This window comes from Pyrus communis, chromosome 14 (assembly GCF_963583255.1).
Source record: "Pyrus communis chromosome 14, drPyrComm1.1, whole genome shotgun sequence".
In the NCBI taxonomy this organism is placed as follows: Eukaryota; Viridiplantae; Streptophyta; class Magnoliopsida; order Rosales; family Rosaceae; genus Pyrus; species Pyrus communis.
This window is the reverse complement of record NC_084816.1, coordinates 15,988,130-16,006,397: the sequence shown is the minus strand read 5'-3', so window position 1 is coordinate 16,006,397 and position 18,268 is coordinate 15,988,130. Positions and strand designations below refer to the sequence as shown.

Below are 18,268 nucleotides of genomic sequence, written 5' to 3'. Positions count from 1 at the left end.
TCTATGCTCCGCCTCCAGATTCGTCGCATATACCAGCCGAGACTGTCATTATCGTCACCCTATGAACAAATCCATGCTCAGAAATCAGAGACGAGAGCCCTAAGACAGTCGCCTGCACCATCGTCTCAGAAAAGTGAGCCAAAATCTTGCGAGATTCAAGTTGCGCACGAGCGAATCTAAAGGACAAACCTCTGATCTTGAAGTCGACACACCCAGAGGTAAAAATTTCTCATCGTCCCTCTTCAATTTCATATATGTTGTTAGATTAAAAGGAAAAATATGTGAACTAACTTAAACAAATGTGCTTGGTGTAAGCTAAAAGATCAATTTAACTTTTCTTCCCTATCAATTTAGTGCTTTTTCCTTTCTTATTACTATTAGGAGTTAATTTTTTGAGATATAATATGACTAACAAATTTACTGTTGCCTCTGTCATCTTTTCGGCTGAAGATTTCTTTTTTAAAAACTGTATGCCATGACAAAATAAATTTACAAATTGCTAATTTTCTGTTTTGTATAAAATCTTTGTTCACTCTACCTGAACAGACACTTGACTGAGAAGGAAAGTCTTTTCATATTAAATCCATGTTAGCCTGACTGCTACCGCCCTAGAACCATCACTATTCGATAAGTTTTCAACACAGTATAGGTCAAATCCTCTTAATCGTGTTCTTTGCATTTCGTTATTGGAACTCTGTTATTTGAATTTAGTTACCTGAATCGTGCCTAATATTTGATGTGGCCAGTGGCTTTGTATGGCTAGCTGGTGTGATTTGGGAGTGTTTTTAGTCAATGGGAGCTGGGGGACAAAGGTGTGGGGGCAACGAAGTCAAGTGGGATTAGGAATTTAGGATGGTAGAATTTTTGCTAATTTATGGGATTAGAAGTCTTCCTTTATTTTTGTCTTGGTGTGATCAATTGTAACAAAGAATTTTCATTAAATTGAGGTAGTGAACCTACTAATTTTCATATGTTGTTTGTCACATCCAGGCCCGGGGTCCACCACATCCCGGGCCCATTCCACCACCGTAGCACGATATTGTCCGCTTTAGGCCCCGACCACATCCTTACGGTTTTGTTTCTAGGAACTCACACAAGAACTTCCCAATGGGTCACCCATCATGGGAGTGCTCTCGCGCGCTACTTGCTTAACTTCGGAGTTCCCATGGAACCCGAAACCAATGAGCTCCCAAAAGGCCTCGTGCTAGGTAGGGATGAGAATATACATATAAAGATCACTCCCCTGGGCGATGTGGGATCTTACAATCCACCCCCCTTAGGGGCCTGACGTCCTCGTCGGCACACCACGGCCAGGGTTAGGCTCTGATACCAAATTGTCACATCCCGGCCGGGGGTTCACCATATCCCGGGCCCACTCTACCATCGTAGCACGATATTGTCCACTTTGGACCCCGACCACGCCCTCACGGTTTTGTTTCTGGGAACTCACACGAGAACTTCCTAATAGGTCACCCATCATGGGAGTGCTCTCGCGCGTTGCTCGCTTAATTTTGGAGTTCCCATGTAACCCGAAGCCAGTGAGCTCCCAAAAGGCCTCATGCTAGGTAGGGATGGGAATATACATATAAGGATCACTCCCCTAGGCGATGTGGGATCTTACAAACACATCTCTTTCTCTCTTCTACTTGTTGTCGGCCCTCACTCTCATTGTCAGATAAAATAGACCACAACACGTTATTAGCATGCTTCTACCGCTGCGCTTAGGAATATGAAGTTAGAGAATTTTTTCTGCATCAAACGAGTTCAAGCATATTATCACGCAATCAAGTTCTTTCAAAACAACGGTTTTTATCTCGATATTTTTGCAACCCTGATAGCATGAACATTCGTCATGATGCATGACCCAACTTTACGTTTTACGAATTTTAGATTCTACGTAAATTATGTATGCATCATAATCATAATTGTTGAATTATGTGAATTTGATATTTGCTATGAATTGCATCAAATTGAATTACACATGAATTGAATTGAAAAAAAAAAAGAAAAAGAATTTTTTTTTTTTTTGAAATCAGGAAACAAACCTGGTGCCACTAGGGTTTTTCGAACCCGCGACCTCGCCCAGGCCTGCAGCCTGTGGGCTGAGCCATGCCACGCCACAAGCCGGAGCCACGGGCTCCTTGGTTGGACACCCGAGCCACTGGGCTTGGCCCCTCCTTTTACTGTAATCTTGCTCTAACCTGTTAGGCTATGGAACTTCCCTGGCTCGAATATGAAAAAAAAAACTATTTTTGGGCGTGCCTGAAGTGACCCGCGAAATTTTTTTTTAGCTTTTTGGGTCTGCCTACTGCAACCCATTCCTCTGCAGTCCTCCCTATGCCCTGCAGCTTGCACCTCGAGGCTCTCTAGCCCAATTTTTGGGCCTAGGTCTCATGGACCAATTTTTTTTTAGCCACCTGTGGCTTAGTTTTTTTTCTTTGGGTCTCGAGTTTTACTAGCCTAATTATTTTAGGCCCAATGGGTTTTGTATTTTTTTCACCCACATTTTAATTTGGCCTGAAGTCCAAATAATTAATTCAATTATAATTATATGACCTAAAAATCCTATCTTTGCATATATTTGTTTGCATATATATATATATATATATATATATATATATATATATTTGTGCTTGCTTGCAAGAATATATGAACCTAAAGTTCATAATTATTTTGAAACCTAAAGTTTCTTATATACATGCCTTGTTTGAAAACCTGAAGTTTTTCATTTAAAAGCATCACCCATGAAAACCCGAAGTTTTTCATGCAAAATTAAACGAAAACATGTCTATTAGAACTTGTATGTTCTACTCCTATGTGAATGGATTGATTTTTCTCCATTACACTAACCACATATTGTCCATCTATTTTGTGATAGGAACATGTCGAATTTGAACAAACTCGACTTCACCGCTTTGGAGGTCTCTGGAAGGAAATACCTCAGGTGGGTTCAAGATGTGAAGCTCCGCCTCATTGCCAAGAACTTGCGTCTCGCTATTGAAGAAGAGACGGACAACCCTGTTGGCGAAGCTGAAAAAGCCACTGCTATGATCTTCATTCGAAGACATATCCATGATGCTTTGCAAACTGAATATCTTGCTGAGGAGGATCCACATGTACTCTGGGTCGTTTTGGCTGATCGTTTTGATCACCAAAATGACATATTCTTGCCTGAAGCAAGACACGACTGGCAGCACTTACGCTTCGAAGACTTTAAGTATGTGAATGAATATAATTCTGAAGTTTGTCGAATCCGATCACTTCTTAAGTTTTGCAATGAAATTTTGACTGAAGATGATCTCCTGGAGAAGACCTATTCGACACTAAGCTCTCAGATTTGATCTCTGTTTTACTTCTCGCTAAGAAGTAGAACCAGCTGTTGATGAAGAATCATCAAGCTCGACCTACTGGGGTGACTGCTATGCCTGAAGCATATTATAGCACAAACCAACACCCAAAATGACAAAAGAGGTGTGGTAGGGTGGGCCAGAAGCCATCCCACCAAGGTCAATAGAGTCAAGGCCCATCTAAAGGAAGAAACAAAACCCAGAAGTGCCCAAACCTCGCTCCCAAGGCCCCGAACTTCAAGAATAAGGGCAAAGCACCTGAAACCATAGATGCAGATATGTGTTATCACTGTGGTTCAAAGGACCATTGGTCCTGTGTTTGCCAAGCTCCCAAGAAGGTTGTAGATGAATATCATTCTTTTCGTAAGAAGTTTGAATCAAACTTCATGCAAGTGGACGAACTGGAGACTACAAAGATGGAGGTTTCTGGCTTTCAAGAGGATATCACCCCTGTGGAAGATTAGAATCTTAGACATAGACTTATTTTTTAGTGAAAATAAGACAATTGGGGCCGAATTCCACCTAGTGGCCAAACCCCTCCTTTGTTTTTGGTTGATTTTTGAACAATTTTCCTTTATGTTTGAATTATTTGTTGGTGATTTGTTTTTTGAATATTAAATTTTAATCCTTGAATAAATGAAATTATTTTCAATTGATATTTGTTTTTATGAACTTTTATGCATATGACCAATTCAAATTAATTTTTCATTCTAGGTATGACTTGTGGGAAAGTTAGTTATCTGGTAGATAGTGCAACCACGCACACAGTTTTGCGTGAACGCATCTATTTCACTAACTTCATACCTAAAAATGTACCTCTGACAACCCTCTCAGGCCCATCCAACCTGATAGAAGGATACGGTGAGGCCCGTATAATGTTGTCTAATGGTACAATCTTGACCATTTCTGAGGCACACTATTCTCCACGTTCCGGAAGAACGTTGTTAAGTTTCAAGGACATTAGAGATAACAATTACCATGCTAAAACCCACATAGAAAACGGAGTTGAATTTCTATGCATAATTTCCTATGAATATGGCCAGAAGCGTATTCTAAAGAAGATTGAGCGTACCCCGAGTGGTCTGTATACTACGACCATACGCCCCATTGAATGCCACTATGTGGCCGGCCCTACTACTGGGACTACACATGAAATTACACTTTGGCATGATCGTTTGGGATATCTTGGACGAATAATGATGCGCTGTATCCTCAAATCTTCATACGGGCATCCACCAACTCGAAGTTTAGGTTCGATCCAAGGAATCATATGTCAAACATGTTTGATGGGAAAACTTATTATTAAGCCTTCTTATGACAAGATTTGTTTGAGTCCTCCCATTTTTCTACAACGGATTCAGAGGGACATTTGTGGACCGATTCACTATCCCTACGGACTATTTAGATACTTTATGGTTTTGGTTGACACTTCCACACACTGGTTACACGTGTGCTTGTTGTCCACAAGGAACGTTACATTCTCTAAACTGTTATCAAGCTCAGGGCTCACCACCTTGATTATTCAATCAAATCAATTCGACTGGATAATGCTGGAGAATGCACATCTAAAACTGTTGATGACTATTGCATGTCAGTAAGGGTTCAAGTTAAACATCCTGTAACCCATGTTCACACCCAGAAAGGCCTGACAGAGGCTTTCATTAAGCACTTACAAATGATTGCTTAATCTTTTGGCAAGATACAGTAATGCACCAACACGCAGACACTGGACTAGCATGAAAGACACCTTCAGTTACCTTAAGGGTACTACGGATTTGGGCTTGTTCTATCCCTATGAATCCTAAAGTGATGCCGCACCCTATGGTCCTCAAGTTGATTCTTGCCTTATTGGTTATGCTAACGCAAGATACTTATCTGATCCACATAAGGCGCGTTCTTAAACGAGATTTGTCTTTACCGTTGGAGGCATCGCAATCTCTTGGAGGTCAACTAAATAAACCTTAATTCCCACTTCATCTAACCATGCTGAAATTCTCGCCTTACATGAAGCAACTCAGGAATGCTTTTGGTTAAGAGTGGTAATGGGCCATATTCAAAGCTCCTGCGATCTTTATCCCGCTGTTGATGTCCCGATGACAATCTTTGAAGACAACGCAGCTTGCATCGAACAGCTTAAGAAGGGTTGTATCAAAGGAGACAACACCAAGAACATTATGCCGAAGTTTTTCTTTTCACATCAACAACAAGAGCATCAGAAGATTGAAGTCATGCAAATCCGTATGCAAGACAATATGGCCGACCTCTTCACCAAATCACTGCCGAAGACGGCATTTTAGATGCTTATTCAAGGAATTGGTATGCGTAAACTTTCTGAGTTGTAACTTTGCTATTTCTCTCTGGAACTGTGTCAAACTTAGGGGGAGTATCCTGAAAATACTTGCTTGATCTTAATGTACTCTTTTTCCCTACGATTAGGAGCATTTTTCCTACTGAGTTTTTGCTACCTAACTAAGTTTTAACAAGGCACCCACCTTGGGCTGGTCATATTCCTGATGACGTTTTGTAGACGTTCCTTTTGACTTTGCATTTCTCACGCATTTTTCCTTAGACTATGGATTTTGTCCCTCCTTGGGTTTTTTCCATAGCCTTAGGGTTTTTTAGTGAGACTTACTACTTATGCAAGTTCCTACCTTATTGAGAATAAGCGTTGTTCCTTAGAATTAGTGCCGATGAGTCGACTTCCTCAACTTCTGCATGATGCTAAATCTACCTTGAGTAGTTACACACTCAAGGGGGAGTGTTGTAAACATTCCTAGTTTAAGTGTGATTGTGTAAATCCTAGATTAGATTTGATTCTAGTTATCCTTTCCTATTGTATCTTGTATCCTCTCCCTTTACTACTATAAATAAAGGCACAATGTAGGAGGGATAACAACACACACATTCTCCTACAATTCTACAAACACATATCTATCTCTCTTCTCCTAGTTGCCGGCTCACTCTCCTTGTCAGATAAAATAGACCACAACAAATAAAATATTATTAATATACTTACCAAATACTTTGGCTTTAATTCGATAGAAAAACTTGAAGTGAAAGTAGTTGGTGTTACCATGTCTTTGGACTTGCCCGTCTTCTACGTTGAAGGGAAGACGACTTAGACCTTAATTATTCCACTGAAGTTACACTAAACTCCACTAATTGGTTGCTTTACTATCAGTACTTATTGTTCCACCAACTATCAGCACTAATTGCTCCACTAATGTAGGCTAATGATACCTTACAAAAAAACCCTATACTGATACTTTCTTAATAATTTGTGCTGCTAGCCGACGAGTTTTATCCATTTTCTGGACACAGCTGGAGATGCGCAAATGTGAAATTGTAGTCTTTAATTAGTTCATACTATATCAAAACAGCATAGAATTAAATGCACTTAAAAATTGTATTAAAACTTCTTTTTTTTTCATGAAACTTAATGGGCCATTTGATAACCATTTCATTTTCAATTTTATTTTTTGGGCTTTTTTTTTTTTGTTTGAAAACTGAAAATTTGTTTTAAAACTACTTTCAGTTTTCAAAATAAAAACTAAAAACTAAATTTTGAAAACTTAAGAAAGTAGTTACCAAAGAATTACAAATTTTTTATTAAAAATTGAAAAAAAAATAAAAACTGAAAACAAAATGATTTTTAGTATCTCTTGAGTGGTAAATTATAACCATCTGGCCAAGTGTTGTCAATCAATCTCTAGTAGTTTATCACCATTTGCGTTTTTCCTCTTAGGCCATCTCCAACCGAACGAGGGCCAGAGGGCTCTCTTTGGCCCTATAGCCCTACAAGAAATTAATATTTTAATGAACAGTTGTTGACCCTAAAAACTACCAAGCCTACGTGACGCACATGCCTAGTAATTAATAAGCTAACTATGTCCTTTGGTTGTGTGCGGGGCTTGCCAACTTGTAGACCGAGCTCGGCCGAGGAGTAAAATGTGTTGATGTTGTGTTGGGCGCGTTGCTAACTTCTTTATCTTGCGACTGCGGCCGAGGAAGGAACACGTCTCGACCTTCGAGTTCTAGAGCCAGAAGACAAGGTTGCTAGTTTTGCGAAGTTCAATATCAAATTCGGCTTTCAATGTGCCGAATGGAGTAACCTGTGACACGTCACTTCGTCGAGAAGGCTAATGAGATGACCTCTGCCAATAAGGATTCGAAAATCCTTCTTGACCGAGACTTGGATAGATAACCAGTTGGCCTTGACGTAGTGTTGTTTATCCAAACTGAAGGTGCTCTGTGGTCGGTTGATTATACGGCAACGGTGCTGTTCATCCAAACTGAAGATGTCATCAGTTGCCTTCACAGTACTGTTTATCCAAACTGAAGATGTGTTGGCGGAAAAAGAAAATAAAAATCATGTGTTGGCGGAAAAAGAAAATAAAAATCTCAAGGTTGTTGAGAGGTTTCGCGTAGAGCGAGAGTTTACGCAGGGTAGTTTGTGTGTTGAATTGGAAAGGCCTTCTAGTTGCCACTGCCTCTGTATTTATAGGGCTGATGTACTTGCTTGGCACGGCCTGGACGATAAGCAAAGCATTTCAATTGCACCTAAAGACTTTGTAATGGAATATTCTGAGAAATAAACGATGACCACATGCGAATCTGGACGGCAAATAGGGACTTTGCATGCGAATCCTATTTTATTCCAACTTTGACTTATCTTCACCCCATCACTGAATTTGTGGGATGGTCACACACGGTTCTTTTCACATCCAAAACAATCACCTTGTTTTTCTCAATGCCCATACGCCCCACACGTTGCAGACACCTATCCAATTTGCTATTGGAACTTATCCCACCTACAAGTTTCCTATGCATGCATGAAGACCATGCATCCAACAATTCTAATCAAACCCCATGCTGATATATTCAGCCGTAACCATGCATGAAGGCCATATTACAAGATGGAATCCGACTACAATCTTGTTGGATAAAAAATCTATTTGTTGAAGTAATTAAACTCCAAGATAACTACTCTGATGGATAATATATGGATCTTTAATCAGAATAATTATCATGAAATTTAATGAAAACATATTTATCCTAGGAGCGATTTAAATATTTTGTGCATCCAACGCCGAACCGATTATGTAAAACCGGGTCCAAACAACAGTGCAGGGCCATATTTCTTACCATCTTCAACTGAGGGGCCAGAAGGCCATAGGCCAAATATAGTCCTGTGACAAAAAACCATCTCCAACCGAGGGGCCGAAAGGCCAAACATAATTTATTATTTAAATTTAAAAACTACAACTTAAATTTAAAAACCACAACTTAAATTTTAAAACTACATCTTAAATTTAAAAACTACAAATTAAATTTTAAAACTATAACAACTTAAATTTATAGGAAAAATGAGAATTTTTTAATAATTTTTTAAAAAAATTTTGGCCAAAAAAATTCAAATCCAACGGTAACTGACGTCAACTAGCCATTGCTAGCTAACGTCACGTTGACGTCATCTAGCTGTTGAATTTGAATTTTTTTTAAGATTCCAACTTTGGATTGTCCATAAATAAGGTGGATATTTGGCTATAATTCACACACCTTCATATTCAATCTCTTTCAATTCAAGTTTGCAATGAATTCCAACTTTGGATCCTCTTCGGATTCCAACTAGGGGTTCTCATCCATTTCCGAATTGAAAGAAAAATGGGCGCAAATGAGACAAGAAGATGAGGAGTCTGATGAAGAAGATGAAGCATGGCACAACACAGAATATGTGGTAGCCATGGTTGCGGTCATGGTTGTCAGCCAACTGAGGAACAACATTAATGGGGTCGCTATGTTGCTGGTCGCTCTTATAAACCACAAAACAGAACGATAGTGCATGCCAATATGATGAACAACTACTTCAACCCCAACTCGGTGTAAACAGAACGACATCGCTTCCGAATGAGGCATCATGTGTTCGAGCGTTTACTTCATGATGTCTAACAGATCAATCCATTCTTTCGACATAAGCTGGACAGAGCAGGCCACCCTGGTTTCTCACCTCATTAGAAGGTTACTATTGCACTCTGAATGATGGCCTATGCCTCCCCAGCTAATGTGATGCATGATACATATGGTATGTCTGAGTCTACATGCCTTTATACTCTTGGTGAAGTCATTAGACTGCATGCATTGGAATTGGAAGAACTATCCCACTGGATGGCAATGAGGCTTTTGTAGTTGGTCAATAAAGCCAACTATTGTGTTAGAGACAGGTGCCTTGTATGACAAATGGATCTAGCATGCTTTCTTTAGAGTCCCTAGATCCCAAAATGACATAATAGTTCTTGGGCGTTCACCCCTCTTCAATAACCTAACGGAAGATAAATCACCTAAACTTGACTACTACATCAATAGCCGTCAGTACAATATGGGGTATTACTTGGCAAATGGCATTTACCGATAGTGGGCGACACTTGTCCAAGCAATTCCAAACCGTACGAATAACACCAAAAAGTGGTTTACCTTACACCAAGAGGCATACTAGAAAGATGTTGAAAGAGCTTTCGATATTCTACAAGCACGGTGGAAGATCATCAAGGAACCGGCAAGAGGGTGGAGTCGAGAAAATTTGGACTTCATTATGTTGTCTTGCATCATATTACACAACATGATTGTGGAGGATGAGCGAGTTGGCTATATTGATGGAGAGTCTAATGACGACCAAGAGGATCCAAATAGGTCAAGAATGGCTCGTGCAAAAATATATGATGGGCCTAATTTGCCTTTGAATCCAAGAACTGGTAATATCTCTTTAAATGAGTACATGAGGCACTATAGGATGATAAGTTCCCGTGCCACAAACAAGTACCTACAATTGGATCTTATTGCACATCTTTGGGCCAAAAGAAGCATGGAGTAAGTGTTTAAGTTTTAAGTTGTTAAATGTTTTTAAAAATGTTGTTTAAATTTCATGTTGTTAAATGTTTTTATTTTATTTTTTATTTTACGTTGTATAATTTTTATGCTATCGTTGTTTAATGGCTTAGAAAGTTATAGGAAAAAAAAATAGAATTTTTAATTTTTTTTTTAATTTTGTAAAAAAAAAAATGTAAAAAATCAAATATAATGGCTAGCTGATGTCAGCAGGTTACGTTACATTCAAAATCCGGCCTGGCCTGAGGCTGGCTGGCTGGGTTGGGCCAGCCAGTTGGCCCTTTTTTGTCTCGTGGGGTCCACGAGCCCTTTGGCCTAGCCCTTGGTTAGAGACGGTTTTCAGGCTATTTTCAACCCTCTAGCCCTCTGGACCCTTCAATTGGAGATGGCCTTAGTATCTTTACCCTATTTCTAACCATAAAGGCTGCTGATTGATGAGGACTACTACTTTTCCTTATGACTCCTAATTTATAGAGTTCTTCTATTTGCTTTTGAAATTCTTCTTTGTCTTTACTATCATAGTCTATGCTGTTTATATTCTTAATTTTGGATTTATAATGTCCAACTTTGCCACTTCTTGATTTCTTTCCCAATATTTAATCGGATTTTCTCCCAAAATTTGTGTTTCTTCTGCAATTCTAATTAAATTTTCTAGTTTAGACTTAGTCCTTTTAAACTTACTTTTACTTATAAAAATTTGCTCTTCGTTTTCATCTACCATCTCATCGTATGAGAAGTCTTCTTGATCTAGATCTAAATTTTCTTTTAATATTTCGTCTAATTTGCGAAAGTCATTTAGGACAAGATCATTATCACTTTCTTCTTTTTTTCTTCTTCTTTCTTCTATATTGATTATATGTCCACCACGATTCGCATGCGCAGACTCTGAAAGTGAATCTAAAAGAGGAATACTAACACCTCTCTTAAAATAGTAAACTTGTTCTGCAGATAAAAGAAACCACCCGATAAAGAGCTTAAAAAATTAAACCATAGAATGAACTTATGTTGCACATACGTCGTTGTGCAAAGGTCGTGAAGAATGCATTTACGCGAGGTGAAGGCTAATCCATTCATCGCTTCAAATATAGAGGAACGAAGTATATCATCGTGCCAAAGTAAAGGGTACAACAACTTGTCGTTATGTTGAGGTTATGGCAATGACAAGTAGTTGTTCGGTAAACCTCTGCGCGATGAATGGTTTCACAGAGTAAACAAGGATGCAATGAAATTTATCTTATAATATTTGGTTTTCACGTAATTTAATATTTTGAATTATGAAATTTTCATCATTCAAGATGTTGCGCGACGAGTCTTCCTTGCTTTTATCTTATGTGACGAAGATCTTTTGTCGTGAAAAGGTATTTTTAATTTTTTTTTTTCTCTCTATTTATATTTTTTTATTAAATTACATATTTTAATTAATTTTTTGTAATTATTTTAATTAATTTATAAACATAATTAATTTTTTTGTAATATATATATATATATATATATATATATATATATATATATATATAAAATTATAATATCCGAATAAAAAAAAACTACAAAAGCAGGTCGTCAAGGTTTGTTGGGTTGGACTATTGGGTGTTTGCTTGGTGGAGAGGCTGGGAACCCTAAGGTTGCTGAGGTGCAACTGGTGGCATCGGGAATCGAAAGCTGGACAACTAGAGAACGTGTAAGACAAGGCTTATCTTATCACACTGGGCCACAAACATCTGTTTTAGGTTCGCAACTTCCTGCCTCAACGTGGTGACCTGCCCTGTGCTCTATCTGGAAGAGGAGGCAGCAATGTCATGATGTTGCGCATTCCTCATCCCTAGGTAAACCTTACCAAGCCAAAGACCGAGGGTTTGATCTAGGGTCTCAGTCAGGATCTAAAGACCCGCATCCTCGATCAAAGTGACTTCTTCGATCAGGGTCTTCGAGGGAAGCTGCAATACCACCTCTTGGATAACAAGCTTACTCTTCTCCACCATAGTAGCTTGTAATAATAAGAAAAAACATATTCATATTCATATTTAATTTATATTTATACTATTTATAAATATGTAAGAACAATAACAATTATATAAACTTATATGGAGCTGCTCATTGGTCTCATTGTTGGGTCGAATATAAATGTCCTTGAACATGTCAATCTCCGAGAACCCTTCTGAAACAAAAAGAAGTTCAGAAAAATGTTAGTAATCTTAATTGAAATTAATATTTATTAGAATTTAAAATTAATATACTTTTACGTTACGTCACTGCTCCAATCTATAGGAGAAGGGCCTCAAACTGGACTAGTGGAAAAGTTTCTTTTTCGACCTATTGATGTCATTTTTCCTTAGCTCTCTTTTACTAAACACAAAATGAACGTATTAATGAGTCTATTTGAAAGAAAATATTAAAAAGAATATAAAAAAATAACTAACAAATTAATAAATTATTTTCAAAATATTATTAATATATTTACTTCGGCTCTTGAAAATGCATGCACCAGCACTCCTAATCCTCTGGGTGCTCCACCAACTCTTCAAGGCAATCCTCTTCTAGAGGTATCCAGATCATCATATAGCTCATAATGTTTGTGGAGGTCCTTTTTCCACTGTTTGTACTTGGCTGTGAAAATGTTAAAATAAGTTGTCTATAAATATGAAAATGTTAAAACAATATTTTTTTAATTAATATTTGTATACTTTATTGAAAAAATGAATAAAAGTTGAGAATATCTATGTTAACTGACAACTCAAGCCGCACCACGTTCTTCATCTCATCCGACACTGCTCTCCAAGATTCTCACTGCATAGGGCAATGGCTCTGAACATCGGCACCAATATCGTAGCAACCACACGATGTCACTCATCATATGCAACCTTAATCCGATCGTTGACCAAGCGTGTCACCTTCGTCGTCTTCAACTGTCGGCATGGTCCCTTGGTGTTTGTCTTAGTTGGAAAAAATATTTAATGTAAAAAACATACTTAAAATTCTACCGAAATTTGACAAAACGTCCCATAGAAGTATAACATTTCTCAAAACCTGCAAACACTAATACGACATTAATTCACATCAAGCCAACATTTTCAACATTGTTTAATTATTATAGATATTGAAATTCATAGTAGACCTGACATTCTTGTCGTGTTTCCTCTGGCTTCACTGGATCAGTTACAGCAAATGACCCAGCAATCTTTCCATCAATGGCAACCAACACACACATTCGAGCCAGATTCTCATGTTTTGAAACATACATGTCAACCTCAGAACCAATCAGGACATTGTTTTCCCGCATGAGTCTCTTGTTCCCAGCCAAAACCATTTTGTCACCAACTCTTCCACTAACGCCCGCTCCTGTGTGCACCTCAAAGTCCTTGGCCTCCATCACATGTTTAGTTGATCCAAACGTCTTTAGCAGCCTCTTAGCATGCTCCACCACCGATTTTGCTATTGGGTGTTCACTATTTGCCTACATATTTCTCAAATAGAAGATTGACAAAATAATTTTTGATAGCATAATAACAACGAGTGGTCTCATCTGTAGCATAACTCTACAAACACTCAAACTTTTTTAATACGCAAATTAAACTTTTCATGTACAAATTTGAAACATAAGCACCGCCACAGCACATAACTCCTCTATTGAGTAATTGGAGAAGAGGCACATCATCAACTACTATGAGTTTTCCAACTGTCAGAGTCCCTGTTTTATCAACCTTCATGGCTTAGGTACCGTTTGTTCAGCTTTTAATTTTGGAAAGAACAAAAACCCCCAAAAAGAACGAAACAATTATTAGCCTTGTTATAAAAAAAAAAGGAGTTGGGGTAAACTCTCCTTCAGTGAGAGTTGCCATCTACAAGAAATGGGGATATAAAACTTGGCGAGTTCAGCTTGGTGACATGTACAAGGTGCATACAGCCATCAATCGTCCAGAACAAAGGGTCGTATGAGACAGATTCCAACTATGAAATAATGGTTGCATGTTCAATCCCAATATATGCATAAAGAACATCCTCCATACCCAATGACATAGATTGTATTTAGTTTTATGTCAAGAGCCTAAACGTTGATTGAACCGAGGCAGAGCGTTTTACTCGTTAGGAATGAAGTGCATAACTTGTAATAATACGGAACGTTAACATAATGTATGCTAGTAGCATAGAGGATAATATGATATGACCAAAACCAAGGCAAATCGTTTCCCTGTTCAACCATTACCACTGTAGGGGTTGCTAGTCCAGGGGTTGCTAGTCCCGAGGCACGAGGGTAAGCAACCACTAACACTGAGATACCGTACTGTAATGCCAACACAAATTTATCCATGCCCTTTGGTATCCAGTTTTTGGGGAAAAGACCAAATTCTCTAGAGATGAACCATCCAAGTCATATAAAAAAATGCTACAATGACAACCTAATGTAAGAAAGAATAAAGAATCGACTATGCAATTAAAATATTATCATAATACGCGGTGTATAAAATGACGAGAAAACTAGGCAAAAGAAGGAAAAAAAAAAAACAGAAGACTCAAAAAAGTTATTGGATAAAAAGCTCAAAGCGGAAAACTATGCAAAAGAAAAGGAAAGAAGCCAAGGACATAAAGGAAATGAAATGACGAGAAACCTTGAAAGATGTTAAGAAGAAAAGCAACCCCTAGAAATAGGCTGCTTGTCTTTTAAATCAAGAACGGCATTTTCATTAAGAAAAAAGAAAACTAATAAAAAAAATTTGAAAACTTTGAGTTTTAATGATAAAAATAAAATAAAAGATAAAATTAATAATACCAGGATTGACTTTTTAGTGTAAAAATATAATTTTTATTAAAGTAAATAGAAACTTTTCGTTAAAATCCCTTTAAGAAAAATCATCTCCTGCTGACCGTCAGATGCAGCGCAGAAGGATTAGAGCAAGCCCAGCGTGGGCAAATGCTCGGGGGACAGGGGACAGAACAGGGGCCCGAGGCCCGGTGGATCAGCTCTAGCGTGGGCAAGCCCGAGTGAAGGTGGAGGCCCGAGCTCCGAGCCCGTGGAGAATTGCCAGCCCGAGAGCCTAAGCCCATGTGACGTCAGCGCTGACGTCAGCCTGGCGTCATGCAATATTTAATTTTTTTTTTGTCAGGCACGTGCACCCCACTCGTCCGTGGGGGCGCGTCGCCGACACAAAATCAGAAAAAAAAAAAAAAAAAAAAAACTTTTTCAGTTACCGTTAGGAAGCCACATGGCTTCCCACGGTCCGTTCGATCTCAACGGTTATTTAATTTGGACCGTTCGATCTCAACGGTCAAAAAAAATAAAAAAGTCTTATTTAATATCCAACGTTCGATCTGAGATCAACTGTGGATATTAATATGCTTTATAAATAAAAAAAATAAAAGAAAAAAATAGTTTTAAAATTAAGAAAAGTTACTGTTGTGACACGTGGCACAATCTGGAGTGTTGAAATTCAAATTTTTTTATATCTAACGGCAAAGATTAATTAATTGAATAAAAATTTAAAAAAAATTGTAAAAAATTCAAAAAAAAATCTGAAAAGTCTGAAAAGTCTGAAAAAATCTGAAAAATCTGAAAAAATCTGAAAAAAATTGTAAAAAAAATTGTTTTTACTTTTCTATAAATACCTTCTTATTATCATCTACCTTACACAACAATTTCATATTTTCTCAACTACTTTCAATCACATTCCTTTCTTTGTCTCAAAGTTTGAATCCATTTTTTTCAACAAAATGACCACTGGTGCAGGTACAAATTGGTCGCTTATTGAAGATGTTGCGTTGTGTACTAGCTGGGTTGAAGTTACTCATAGTTCGCTTACGGGTAATGAGATGTAGTTGCGAGAAATGTGGAGTCTTATTCATACTAATTATCTTGAGAAAATTGGTGGGAAAAGAACCAAAGAATCGATGTCCAGTCGTTGGAAATTACTTAGCCAATCGTTTAGTACGTGGAGAGACGCCTTGGCACAAGCTAGTAGTAATATTCGAAGTGGGGAAAATTACTCGGATCAGGTAACAATATATTATTTATTTGATATCCAAATTTACATTATAATTATTTGTTTGTATTATTTATTTGTTACTTATTTTCATTGTGTAGGAACTTTAAGCACAAGCTTGGTACGCTGCCAAAACCAAAAGCAAAAATAAATCATTCAACCGGTGGGAATGTTGGAATATTGTCAAAGATTGTCCTAAATTTAGAGTTGTGTCAGTCGGTCCAGAAGTGCACATGAACAGCACCCCTCTACACTCTACACCCGATCATGTCTCGCATGTTCATGAAGATGATGCAGAAGAAGTGCCCGAAACGCCCCTCCCTGAACAAGCGTCGGGTTCGACCTGTTATCCAATTAGGCCTCAAGGTAAGAAGGCCTCAAAGAGAAAAGGAAGTGCTTCCAAGAATGATTATGCAAAGTTCATGGAAGAACTTACTCGCCAAGGTGAATTGACTTTAGCGAGGGAACTGGCGAAATATGAGGCTGATAAGGTTAGAGAGGACGCAAAAGCTGCAGCTATTGAGAGAGAATTTCAGGCTAATGAGAGAGAAAGAGAGCTACTTAGGCAAGAAAGGGAACATGTTAGAGAAGAAAGACGGGCTCAACGAGATCGTGAGATTATGAACACGCATTTAGAAGGGAAGTCTCCAAATTCCAAATTTTTTTGGAAGTCAGAGAAAGCGGACGTGGTGCGAAGGAGGCGTGCAAGAGAAGAGATAGCAAGCCAAGGTGGTCCTAGCACCACAAGAGAAGATCATCCTAGCACCACAAATTGGTTAAGTGATGATGAATAAAGTACTTTTTGTAATAGAAGCCCATAATTTTCCAATCACTTTAGGTTGTAATTTATTATTTATTGTTTGTATTATTTATGTTGTTTCCAATTTATTGAATATTTATTCAAATTAATTTGGTAAGTTATTTATACTAAGAGAATATTTATTCAAATTGAATATTTATTCAAATCCATCCTCAATAATTGTCTTTTCGGATTTTATGACAGGTGGCGCAACGACAACGATTAAAAATCTTATCCGAAATTACAAATAAAATTATTTTGTATTATTTAATAATACTTCGGATAATGACACGTGGCACAACGAGAACGATTAAAAATCTTATCTAATATTACATCCATTAAGGACAATTACTGTTCATTAAGCGGATTGAATAGTGTATAACTTGGGGAAGGCTCCAACACTGGAGTTGCTCTTACTCCAATAAGTACGGGGCCTGTTGATAAATAATGATTCCTTAGCTTGTTGCTTTGTTGGCACTTATTTTGAACTTAGATATTTTTTATATAATTTCAAACCCACCAACACCCCCACAAAGCCGCCGCCTCCGCAACCCTCTCCTGCTTCTTCTCCGACCACTTCTCCTGCAACTCCTCCGGCATCCCTTCCGAGCCCTCCGACTCAGTCGCTGCCTTTGCCTTCTCCCAAGACCTCTCCGCCAACTTCCCCGCCGACCCCAACTCCTTCGGTGGCGACCCCACCCACCGTCTCTCCGCCGTCCCCTCTCACATCGGTTTCTCCAGCGATGAGCCCGTCCAAGAGTGTCTCCCCCGGCTCAATCATCGACAGCCCCTACGCCCACCGTTGCCTCTTCGGCCAAAACTTCGGTGAGCGCTCCTAAGAAAAGTCCAGTCGGTGCTTCGCCAGTTGCAGAGGGTCCTAAGATTGCAGTGACCCCATCGTTACCAGTGGGCGTTCCTTCGAGTTCTGCAACGCCGGCAGGATCCGCGGGAATTTTCCCATCAAGCGGTAGCCCACCGATTCCGGCGCGGGCAAGTCTGTCACCGGATAGTGCTGCCCAGGGTCCATCAAGCGATGAATCGTCTGCTTCGGGTTTGAATGCGGTTCGGGTTGTTTTAAGCGGGCTATCTATCTGGGTTGCTTTGGCTCTCTAAATCAATACACTTCATTTTCTATTCTCAAGAAAAGATATATTTAATTTTATTAATTAGGACTTAATTCTTTTTTTTTTTTTTTTTTTTGGCCTTGTACTGATTATTCATTGGTGTACTTTCTATCATTTTCTATTACATGATAAATATTCGTTTAT

The 18,268-nt window shown here is 38.5% G+C and overlaps 1 protein-coding gene across 1 annotated transcript; it reads left to right on the top strand.

Annotated features, from left to right (window-relative positions):
• Positions 1 to 2,882: 2,882 nt before the first annotated feature.
• LOC137714440 (uncharacterized) lies at positions 2,883 to 3,341 on the top strand. Its single transcript, XM_068453659.1, has one exon. The coding sequence runs from the start codon at positions 2,883 to 2,885 to the stop codon at positions 3,339 to 3,341; it is 459 nt and encodes a 152-aa protein (XP_068309760.1).
• Positions 3,342 to 18,268: the final 14,927 nt, after the last annotated feature.

What these genes read in the sequence shown, in the direction of transcription:
- LOC137714440 (XM_068453659.1), top strand. Translation starts at nt 2,883, where the DNA reads ATGTCGAATTTGAACAAACTCGACTTCACCGCTTTGGAGGTCTCTGGA.